The 12485-nt window shown below is 38.5% G+C and overlaps 1 protein-coding gene across 10 annotated transcripts in view; it reads right to left on the reverse strand.

Annotated features, from left to right (window-relative positions):
• The window catches only part of FAT1 (FAT atypical cadherin 1), a 180141-nt gene that overhangs the window by 65875 nt on the left and 101781 nt on the right, over positions 1–12485 (reverse strand). For 7 of the 10 annotated variants that reach the window (XR_009631627.2, XM_060778590.2, XM_060778593.2 and 4 more), the window contains exons 6-9: positions 6861–7190; positions 6325–6535; positions 4142–4210; positions 1035–1177 (exon numbers count right to left, since the gene is read on the reverse strand). Coding sequence is in view for 9 of the 10 variants with exons in the window: in XM_060778590.2 (XP_060634573.2) it covers positions 1035–1177; positions 4142–4210; positions 6325–6535; positions 6861–7190 (753 nt within the window). In the remaining variant the exon portion in view is untranslated. The remainder of the gene's footprint in view (positions 1–1034; positions 1178–4141; positions 4211–6324; positions 6536–6860; positions 7191–12485) is intronic. The other 3 variants (XM_060778595.2, XM_060778592.2, XM_060778588.2) reach the window with 2 other exon arrangements.

Raw genomic sequence — 12485 nt, forward strand, 5'->3', positions numbered from 1 at the left:
CATCTATCTTCCTTTGCTCAGTCTTCCTTATGGTCCAGCTTATGGATTCACTGTAATTACTATATATCATGATTTTGGCAGGATGTGGGTATTTCGTGTATGTGTATATGTTAAACTTCACACTCTTCTTTGTCTACACAGCATTTTAAGTTGGGCAATGAGGGGTATGCGTATGAAATTTAGTCTAGATCAGTGGTTCCCAACCTGTGGTCCGTGGTTTACTGGTGGGCCATTAGACCTAAAATAAGGTCCATGAGACATACAGGGAAATTGCAACTGGAATTGAAAAGGAAGGCCATTGTGCTCACCAGCACTTTCTTGGTCTTGGGAGGCTTCCAAGGCCACAATGAAGAAGACTCACTTGGTGGCATGCAAGAGGGAAAGAAGGAAGGAAGTCCGTTGCACTCGCTAGCACTTTCTTGGCCGTGGGAGGCCTCCCAGGCTAGGGAGGGAAAGACTCAGCTAAAGATTATTAAGTATGGTTTTCTGTGGGTGAGCAGATGGTGACTACTGGATGGAATATGTTCTGTATCAGAAACTAGAGCTGATGTTGTCTATCCAATGCAATTTTCTGAATCAGCATCCCAAATAACCAAACTGAATCTAAAGTTGACCAAAAACGGTTTCATAACCCTTTTGGTACTAATGTTGGAGAGTGGTCCCTGGTCAAAAAAAGATTGGGAACCACTGGTGTAGATCCATCAGGCCATGTAGGAGGCTTTGAGGTACATACATACATACATATACACATACTTACATACACTTTCACTTTTATATAGAGATTGTAGTTCACCTGGCCTTCTTTTGTCCTCATATCTAACAGTGGTATAACATGGTTTATAAGCTATTGGTTTAAACGACTTACATTTAGCCTTCTTTCCCTACTTTTAAAAACAGAACATTATAGACTGTTGTATACTACTTGATATCATGTCTTTTTTAAAGAACTCCTTCTAACCCGAGTAGGGTAGGAGTGGGAAACAAAAAGATACAAATTCTTCTTTCAATAAACCCTTCATTAGAAATTCCATTACCTGAGTGCCAATAGTCCTAGTTCCATCTGTTGCTTCGACTGTCAGATTGTAATTTGATTTCTGTTCTGCATCAAGAGGTTTAGCGACAATGATGGTTCCAGTACCCTTGTCCACATCAAAGCGGCTGTCAGAGTTGCCACCTGCTCCATGAGATTGGATAAAACAGAAGTTCTTAAAAACAAGCTCTGATGTAGCATTTCATGAGAAATATAATGCTTAATACAACATCAAAAACAAACTCAGCATTGTGTTTTGGATTTGTAGTCTAGGTGTAATATAAACAAATCACCAGTAGGAGCACCACACATAAGTATATTGGTGCAATTAGTCATCAACTTTATGTGCACCCACTGAATTTTCAGGTGAGCATGGAATTTTCAGGTGAACTTAATTCCCACTGAATATAATGGGTGTGTTTTAAATGTGACTAAAACTTCGTTTCGGATTATTGAAAGCTGTGATTGGTGGACTGTGTCCCAATAAATTGTGATACTATGGGTCAATAAGAGAAGAGCTTTAGAAGAAGGCTGAACTAAAGGATGAAAAAGCAAAGGGTAAGATCACAAAGTTTAATTCAGCACTCTTCTCTCTGCTGTGTTGAATGCCCACTATTCCATTAATACTATATTATTCAATTAATATGACTGAACTTCGAAAGACCTTTTGATATATAGTTCATTAATGAAATTGAAATGTAATTTAATAAGCACAATCATCTAAAACATTTGAATGACTATATTTTGTGGCAGTTTGAGAAAATTGCCTCAACAGTCATTAAGAACAAATGCCATTAACTATGATGAATACTAGCCATCATCTTCTACTGACAGGAACTTCTAGACATACAATTTGAAAAGAAATTACGGCTTTTCAATGTCGCCAAACCATCATTTGCTGTAGCAAAAACATCTGTCCTAATTATGTGGTGCATATGTTCTGTCCTGTTCTTTACAACCATTGTGTTTACATCCCAAAGTCATTTTCAAAATAATCCAGAAATGCTTATCTTTTTGTAATTAAGAATTCCAATTATTTTGCACTTAGTTATACTTGTGTTATCGTAATACTTTATATTCCCTCCAGTCCTCGACAGATTTATTTTTAAATAAGCCTCACATGTTTAATTCCAAGGAAATGTGTTTACAACTGCATCTTTATTTTATCCAACTAGAAGTAAGTTTTATTTTCGAAATGGTTTCTGATTTCAGGCAAATCAATCAGAATGATGGGTTGTGTGTTGCCTCAGAACCATTTAGTCACAATACTAACATTTCCACCAATCTAGAGAATGGCATAAGGTTAAAAATAAGGAGTAGGATGGAACACTATACATTTCATAGCAAGTGGTTGTACAAGACTAGGTTCTCATTTTACTAAACTATGAATCCCATTAGGTGGGTTAGTCATCTCATTCTTTGTTCTCTGGATAGTTGTGAGAATCTGTAGGAAAGAGGTGAGCCATGCATACGAACTTAAGAGTTAACTAGAGAAATTGTGGGACATAAATGTATCTCATGTTACTTCCACTGCCACCACTAATGATAATACCACCCACGAAAGGTATTTCTAATTGTGTAGCATTGAGATTAGTTTCTATTCTATTTTATAAAAGGCGTATCTGGCACAGAATTTATCATCTACTGCCAGAAGTTCAAACTGGACACAAAGCACACAAATGCTGGGGTGAGGGGAGGCAATTTTGCTATACGCTTGTGCTGTTTTAGACTCAGGAAATGTCTTTATTTAACAAGCCATTACCTTATTAAGAGCGGTATAGAGAAAAATATTGTTGTTTCAAAATGGAAGGGTTCAGAAATAACGGGGAGTCCTCGGTAAACAAAAATGACAGGGCATATGCATCTCACACCTTCCTTACTCCAGTTCTACTGTCATTTCAGTGTTTACCATTTTCAACTCACGGTGACCCTATAGCAGAGCTTTTTTGGCAAGATTTATTTATGTGGAGAGACTGTCACTTGTCCACAGTCACCCAGTGGCCAAGTGAGGCTTCTAACCTTGGACTCCCAGAGTCATAGTCCAATACTGAAACCACTCTAACCAAGCTGGTTCACAGTTCTTTTTGTTTAGGCTAGTTATTCAGACCTTTCAATTTCCTAATCTGTTTCACCAGATTGAATAGTGACTTGGTGTGGTTAAAGAGGTGAGACTAAATCTAATGTTAGGTAATGTCAAGATTTCCCCTTGACATTAAGTCTAGTCAAGTCCGAATCTGTGAATTGGGACTCATCTCCATGTCTAAGCCAAAGAGCCAGCATTGTCCGTAGACACCTCCTAGGTCATGTGGCTGGCATGACTGCATGAAGCGCCGCTAGTCTCAACTAAAGTAAATCCCTTTAAATAAATAGATTGTATGCCATTTGAAATAGGAAATGGACTGGGACTTGGGATGCTCCAAAAATTAATTCTCACTGAGCCCGGGGGGAAAAAATCACGGGATGATCTTGGGACAGTCAATTCTGTCTAATGAATCCACCTCACAGAGAAGCAAAAGCACATACACTGCCGTGAGCTCACTAGTACATGGCTTGGATATAAATGTAACAAACTAAAATATAAATACTATTTTTATATTTTAACATTGTTTTCAGGTTGTAGTGCATTGAGTTTTATATTACTTTATTGTTCCTTCTCTATGTATCTGAACTTTATGCTTTACTGATCTTTCTTTAAGTTACTGAACTTCATGCCACTCCGGAAATTGTAAACGTAAAAGAAGAACAATAAAGCATAAAGTAAACATTTATATATCTATACACCAAGAAATGTCCTCTCGTAATGTCAAAGGTATTCTGCAATTACCCTTTTTTAAAATAGTCTAGAGATGACCATTAGTCTAACTGCATTGAAAGAACAGAGGAAGTATTTGGGGCTAAGCTAAAAGCGTGATTTCACTGTTGCGTCTTGGTTCGAATATGGCTATGAACAACAAGTAACTCAACAGAAGAGAAAGAGCTAGACAAGAGAAAAGGAAAGATCCCGAAAGAACAGCTAATTCTTCAACAGTTATTATACAAATATTCCAAATACGTATGTTTTTACATTTGATCTCATAATCCGATAATCAGTTATGTGATCTCAGCAGATACCTTCTGCTGTACAGTTCAGGTCACAAGCCATCTGAAAGATGTAAAAAACTTCACTAGCAAGCTTGTCTCCTGGCACAGCCAAAAAGAAAGAAAGCATGGAAAGCAAGCAAGAAGAAAGAAAAGAAGTCAATCAAATTGATTCATGCTATTAGTAACAGTATTAAATTGCAGTTAGAATTGAAAGACAGAAATAGTAACACAGCATTTAATCCATTGTAGAATCACTCACAGCCCTTTTCAGGCTTCTTTTTAACCTGTTCTATATTACTTGCTAGTTTTCAATTGTGCTAACATTTAGCTTTGTGGGAGAGGATAAAGTTTTTGATAAAAGACTATTTTTAGACTACAGTTCTCAGTATCTACCCACTGGGGTGGAAATCTGGAAACAGTAGTCCAAAAGCAACAATTCTAAGGTTTTGGAATTTACCCTTTGTCCCAGTTTTATTTTCCAACTTCCAAGTCCTTGTAGAATCCTATTCAGATCTCAACCTGCATTGTGGTGAGATGTCTCAGAGCTACTACCAGACCCTCAAGAGAGCAACTGTAGTTTCTGAACACTCTCCCCACCACATTCCTGTGATGTCCCCTAGAGTTTCTGATCACTCCCCCATCACACACTGTGATGTCCCCCTAATAGCTAGAGTATCTGAAGGGTCTATGCTGGTGGGGAAAAGGAAATAGCTCTCTGCCAATATTGAAATATGCAATAAATATGGAAGGAAAAAGACAGCTCTTTCTTGAAGTATTGAACATACTCATGTTTAAGACAAAAATTTTACTTGTCCAGGCTGCCTTTCATCCTATCCACTGCTGTTGCTGCCATTGTTGTCTTATAGGTCAGTCAGTCTCCCTGCTCACACACTTGTTCCAGCTTCTTCTCCTGTTTGGTGGATCTTTCTTTTCCTCCATCTCCCTATGTGGCCGTAGGGCTGTTATGGAGTTACCACAACTGCCAACTCTCAGCCTATCATAGCCATCCTACTGCCTGTGAGTTGGATGAGAAGTACACTACCACTATAGCAGGAGAAGCATGAGACCTTTTCAGTCAAGAAGAGAGAGGGTGGCAGGAATGCCTATAGCAGCAGTAACAGCAATAAGTGAGGTGAGAGGAGCCTGAGCAAAAGGAGTGTGTGTGTGTGTGGGGGGGGGGGGTGATCTTCCACTTGAATAAGCCACCCCACCCCAGCTCTGAGTAGCCCAGAAGGAAATGAGTTTGTTCCATCCCAGGAAAAAAAAACAGCAGTAGAGACACAAGTAAACAGGAATAATACCATATATACCGAGTATAAGCTGAATTTTTCAGCCCTTTTTTAGGCTGAAAATGCCCCCTTCGGCTTATACTTGCGTCAAAGTTATTTATTATTCTACTCTGTTATTATTATTGTTATTAATTTATTATTTTATTTTATTATTATTATTACATTTATTATTTTTCTCTATTTATTATTGTCATTATTATATTTATTATTCTACTCTATTATTACTATTACATTTATTATGTTACTGTATTATTATTGGAAAGATACATAAGCACATTTACATTGAAGAAGGTTAGAATAATGGTTTGATCAGGGTTGGGCAGTCTTATCTTAAATTAGTTTTATGTAAATATTCAAAAATATTTAACCCACTGATGCCTCAATTAAGGTAATTTTATTGGTATCTATTTTTATTTTGAAATTTACCTGTAGCTGCTGCATTCCCCACCATCGGCTTATATTCGAGTCAATATGCTTTCCCAGTTTTTGTGGTAAAATTAGGTGTCTTAGCTTATATTTGAGTCGGCTTATACTTGAGTATATTCAGTACATTTATTTTAAACTTCCAGGCAAGAAAATGATGCGGGCAGCAACCAGGGTGGATGACCCTTTGAAGTGGCACTGGCACTTCCCCTCTTTGTACATTGACCCTAAATTTATCCACAGATCATATCAAAATCCATAATTTTGGCCCTGAAACCTGCCCTTGATTTATACATAAATCTGACCTATACACAAGTGACATTTCAGTGAAAGCAAAGCTACTACAAACTATCATAGAAAAATCACTCAAGAAAAACATACAAAAATGTTTTATTCAATATGCTTAAAATTATTCCGATTTGAATCTGTTTTATATTAGAAAAGGATTAGAACAGTGCAAGCTGTATTAGCAGCAGTCCAGGCAATGTGCAGTATTCTCACCTGTAATCTCAAACCACAGTGGAATGCTAGGTGGCTCAACAGCAATTACACCAATCATGTGAGTGACTGGGTCACTTTCCATGACAGTAAAAGAAAAAAATGATTCCTCAAAATAAATTGGCTCTGAGGTTGGAATAGGTTTGGGGATCCATTCTATATGGAGACGTGCTGTTGATGACTTCTGTGGACGACCATTATCCACTGCTTTGATCTAAGGAATATAATGTTAAAGGTTTAGTCATCTAAAAAAGAGGTCACAGACAAAGCATAAATATGGAAATTAATATTCTCAATTCCAACTATATCTATTTTTTTCTTTTAACTATATTGTATATAAGATAACTAATAAAAACCATTTTTAATAGGTGACAGGACAAATGATGTTAGAACTTCATTAGAGGCTATGGACTTTGGAAATGGTTTTGGAATCCCAAGGAAACCTTATAGCCAAATCCTATACGTGTATACTCAGAAAGTACAAAAAGAAACTTGACAAAATTAGTCTTTTAAAGTGCAAAATTGAGGTCTTGACTTACTGTAAGAATGTCATATTCCCCAGCTCCAGAATACTTCTTAGAGGAGACTATTCCCGTTATAGGGTCAATAAAAAATTTGCCATGCTCATCCCCTTCTTCAATGCTGTAAGATATTTCTGCATTGGGTCCTTCATCTTTGTCAGCAGCTACTACCCGGTAGATTGGCTCCCTTTTGGCAGTCCTCTCTCTCTCCGGTTTCTCACGTTCAGGCAATTTGATTTGATAGAACTTTTGCAAGAATTGAGGTCTGTTATCGTTTTCATCCAAGATCTTCACAATAACACGAGCAAGGGTGGATTTCGGTGGCATCCCATTGTCTGTAACTGTTACCTATGGAAATATTAAACCAGATTTTTAAAAAACTGCAAAATTAATGTTTGGAAGAAATTAAAGTACTGTCAGCTCAATATTGTGAGAATCTTGCTTCCCAGAACAAGATTTGAAATGGGGCAACCAAGGACCCTTGAAGGTTAGTGGGCCCAAACTCCTGCAGGTCATCACATGGATTCTACACATAAGATTCACTCTTGTCCTGCCCTCCCCAAAGATTAATAGTACTACAACTTGGCTGTGAAGAATCGGGTGGTGTGTTTGTACTGCTGCCTCTTTTGCCTTTGGACACACCAACTAGAACAAAGGCAACAGATATCAAAACTGGCTGCCTCTATTGTAGTGTTTCTCAACCTGGGGGGGGGGGGGGGTTGCGAGCGGGTGTCAGGGGGGTCGCCAAAGACCATCAGAAAACACAGTACTTTATGTTGGTCATGGGGTTTTGTGTGGGAAGTCTGGCCCAATTTTACCATCGCTGGGGTTCAGAATGCTCTTTGATTGTAGGTGAACTATAAATCCCAGTAACTACAACTCCCAGATGTCAAGGCCTATTTTCCCCATACTCAGCCAGTGTTCACATTTGGGCATATTGAGCATTTGTTCAAAGTTTGGTCCAGATATATCATTATTTAAGTCCACAGTGTCCTCTGGATGTAGGTGAACTACAACTCCAAAATTCATGGTCAATGCCCACCACACCCTTCCAGGATTTTCTGGGTCATGGGAGTTCTGTGTGCTAAGTTTGGTTCAGAATGCTCTTTGATTGTAGGTGAACTATAAATCTCAGCAACTACAACTCCCAAATGACAAAACCAATCCCCCCCCCCCAACCCCACCAGTATTCAAATTTGGGCGTATCTGGTATTTGTGCCAAATTTGGTCCAGTGAATGAAAATGCATCCTGTATATCGGATACTTGCATTCATAACAGTAGCAAAATTACAGTTATGAAGAAGCAACCATGAGGAACTGTATTAAGTGTATTAAGGGGTTGTGGTATTAGAAAGGTTGAGAAACTGCTCTATTCACAGAAAGGGTCCCCCGTGCTCTATCAGCAACACCAAGTCTGAGTGCAAAGTTAGTCCCTCCAATGAGACAGCTCTTAATGGTGCATACCAAAGAAATCCCTGACACCTTCATCTGGCCTTGATCACTTCATTCTCAATTGCACTATGTGCTTTGATGTAACTACATATTTTGAAATTGGACAAGTACATCTTCAAATTGCATGTTGGTACACAGTCTTGGTACTGTACTTGTAGATCAAAGCAGCTGTCACACAGAATTCCTGTTCCATTTCTTAATAGGCTGGGGAACAGGATGCGGAGAATACAACATTAAGGCTTTTTACCTCTGGCAATATCCTCTTTAAAACAAACTTACACTTAATGCATTATTGTTGCTCCAGAGACTAATTTTTAAAGACCTAGATTATATGGTATTTCACATTTGACAGGGCCATAAGAGAAAACATTAAAAATAGCATTATGCTACATAACTAACAAAACTACTCCAATGAAGGTGAATGGGCAAAGCTAAAATAAATACATAAATAAACATGGCATTTAAGCAAAAGCTAAGGAAATAGAGACAAACCATACTCTTCGCTTTTGTGAACAAAAACCTTTAAACTCATCTTGACAGCTTATATTATTTTTAAACAACACCCTACACCTCAAGGGATATAATGGTAATATAATGCTACTAATAATAAGCATAATAATATTTATTACATAATATAATAATAATAATAATAATAATACTCTCCCCCAAAAGGGCTCAGGGCAGTTTCCAAAGTATAACAAAATGGCAAACATTCAATGCCAAGAGAAAACAAACAACAATCAAGACGAAACATGAAATAAAATAAACTAAATATAACTTATAAACAGTATGGTGTAATTCTCTTATTCATAAACTTTCTGCACATGTCAGATTGCTTCTATTGATGTAAAAAGCTCTGTCACGTGCAGAACATGTTTTGTGAAAGTTTTTGGAGACTGACTCTTAGAACACTCCACAGACCTGAGCTAACACTCTAATCCAAAGCCCACAGTAAGGCTTACACAGCTCAATACAACAAAAGCTTCTCTCAGATACTAGAATTCAAATTCTAAGGTGTCCACAATCCTCTTAGCCATCAGCTGCTGCATAGCCCAAGGCTGCACAAGCCATGCTGCAATTTCAGAGCAAATCACCCAATGAAATCAAACAATACGGGACCAAAAGAAACATCAGACGGCCAGGAGGATATTGCAAGTGAGTCAGACTAACAAGATGGAAACAGAGATCACTGAGGAGGGACACTGATAAAATAATATTTCCAATGCATCACTTGTTAAGGAAAAAAAAATCAAAGGACAAAAGCAGCTTTATTTTTTAAAAGCCATACAAACAATAACTGATTATCTCACATCCATTCCAAATTTGAAGCGTTCCTTGATTATTATCAGAATATCTATAGATTATTTCAATTTCAGCACATGTAATCAACTTGTCAATGTATGTGGAATTCAGAATAAGACCTATTCAAATTGGCATTGCTTTTGATTAATTCTAAGTGAATGATTTCAGAAATATTAATTACATTTATATTTCATTTTTCTGAAAAACTGTTTATAAGGTTTTTAACAGTAGTAAACAGACAATATGTGTGTGTGTGTCCATAAAAGTAAATAATAACAGAAAACCAGTTAAATATAAACATGAGGCTGCTGTAGTGCAGCAGATTAAACCACTAGCTGCAGGAAATCTGGCAGTTGGCAATTCAAAGCCACGAGTCGGGGTGAGCTCCCACTGTCAGCCCTGCCTAGCAGTTCAAAAGCATGTAATCCAAGTAGATCAATAGGTTCTGCCTCGGTGGGAAGGTATAAGGTCACCTCATGCAGATATACCAGCTACACGATCAGAGATGGACAACAGGCTCCTTGGCATGGAAAAAATGACCGGAGTTGAGCATCACCTCCACACACTGGAGATGGAAGGGGAAGGCTTTTACTTTTGTCTGTGTATTGTATGTTGTTGTTCATTGTCTAAAAAAGGCACTGAATGTTTATACTGTAATCCACTCTGAGTCCCCCCTGGGAGATAAAGCAGAATATAAATAAAGTGTATTATTATTATTATTATTATTATTATTATTATTATTCCATCCCTTTACAAGAAGGATCTATATTTCCTGATCTGCCTATAAACTGAGCAGAAGCATCTCTATTGCATACAGATTGAGCTTCCTTTTGTTCAACTTTATTCAGGCCTGAAGTACCCTGTTCCAGATGTGCTTGGATTACAAATCCCAGCATCCTTGTCTATTAGGTATGCTGGCTGGAACAAATAGAAACCGATGTATAAAACCATCTGGAGAACTGCAGGTCTCTCTCTCTCTTAGCCAAAAGAAACTTCAGACTGATTAGGGCTGCTCATTTTCACTGTGGGTATTCAGCTGTCTCGTGGAAGTAGATGTGGCCAAGGGTGGACATGAATTCTTTCCTTTTCTCTGACTCATACAGGACAAATGGGTGTAGTTTTCTGCTTGTTTTGTCTGTTAGCTCATTCCCTCTCCTCTCTGTCAAGTTCCCTGGCTTTATTTTTAATCCTTCTTTTCATTCCCACTCTCCTGTATTTCTTCTCCTTAAAGTGCTTTCTTTGCCGATGTTTGAACTATACAGTTAAAGAGCTGAGAGCTGTTCCTGGAAATGGTTGGAAAATGAGGCATTCAGATTTTTAAAAATATTCTTGCCAACCCACCAGTGTAATTCAAACAAGCAAGCATCCAACTGACCAAGGAAAAGAAAGAAAGAAACCACAAAAGCCAGAAAAACTGCTGAATATTTTCAGACACAAAAGTTTAACCCTGTGTGTGGCTGTGTCTAAGGTGTCTAAGGAAAGTCTTAAGATTCCCACTGCTTTGTATTTTTTTATTAATAATTTTTCAAGGAAGACTGTTTCTGAGATGGTTCCACTGATAACATGAATAAAGAGGAACACTCAAATATCAAGGCCAGCTAACATCTCCTAAAAAAGGGTTCCCCCCAGACAAGAAGCAGCCAGGCTTTGAAGTTGCAAGGTAATTCAATGCTAATCAAAGTGGCCAAAATCAACATTCACACCTGCTTCAAACAGAGAAGAGTTCTTTCTCCCAACCTAGATGTTCCACAGATATATAAACCTCACTTGCCTAGTTTCTAACAGACCTCACAATCTCTGAGGATGCCTGCCATAGATATGGTTGAAACGTCAGGGGAGAATGCTTCTGGAACATGGCCATACAGCCCTGAAAACTCACAGCAACCCAATCAGAATAGTATTATTGCAATCGGGCCCGCAGTAGCACAGCAGGTTATACCGCTAGCTGCAGAAAATCTGCTGAAGGTTGGCAGTTCGAAGCCGTGAGTCGAGGTGACTTCCCGACTGTTAGCCTGAGCTTCTGCCAACCTAGCAGTTAGAAAACATGCAATTCGAGTCAATATTGCCTTGGCAGGAAGGTTAAAGAGCACCCCGTGCATATATGCAGACATGCTGGCAATACTATTAGAGACGTCTAGGGATAACAGGCTTCTCGGCATGAAAACAATGGAACAAGAGCACCTCCCTATGACTGCAATTAAGTATTGCCTCCAGACAACAGAGATGGGAAAAAAGGGGGAGGCCTTTACCTTTCTTTGTATTGTATGTCCTTGTTCACTGTGTGTGAAAGGCATTGAATGTTTGCCTCATACGTGTACGGTCATCTGCCATCACCCCGCCCCCCACCCACCCCCGTCCCCGCTCCTTCTAGGTCAAGCCAATCACTTCAAGGATAACATCCATCCATCTTGCCCTTGGTTGGGCCCTTTTCCCTTTTCCTTCCTTTTCCCCAGCATCATTATCTTCTCCTAGCTTTCCTGTCTTCTCATTATGTAGCTAAAACCCTTAATCTTTGTCTATAATATCCTTCCCTCCAGTGAGCAGTCGGGCTTTATTTCCTGGAGTATGAACTGGTTAGATCTGTCAGTGTCTCCATGTTTTCTCCCTCTATTTGCCAGTTATCATTCATTCTGGTTGCCATAATCTTACTTTTTTATGTTTAACTGCAGCCTAGCTTTTGCACTTTCTTTTTTCACCTTGGTTATAAGGCTCCTCAGCTCCTTCTTGCTTTCAGCCATCAAAGCGGTATCATCTGCATGTATAAGGTTGTTAATGTTTCTTCCAGCAATTTTAACTTCAACCTTGGATTAGATTGAACAAATAAACAACAACAAAATCCGCTCTAAGTCTCTCCGGGGGAATAAAGTGGGATATAAATAAAGTGTATTA

Source organism: Anolis sagrei, chromosome 5, assembly GCF_037176765.1.
Source record: "Anolis sagrei isolate rAnoSag1 chromosome 5, rAnoSag1.mat, whole genome shotgun sequence".
Lineage (NCBI taxonomy): Eukaryota > Metazoa > Chordata > Lepidosauria > Squamata > Dactyloidae > Anolis > Anolis sagrei.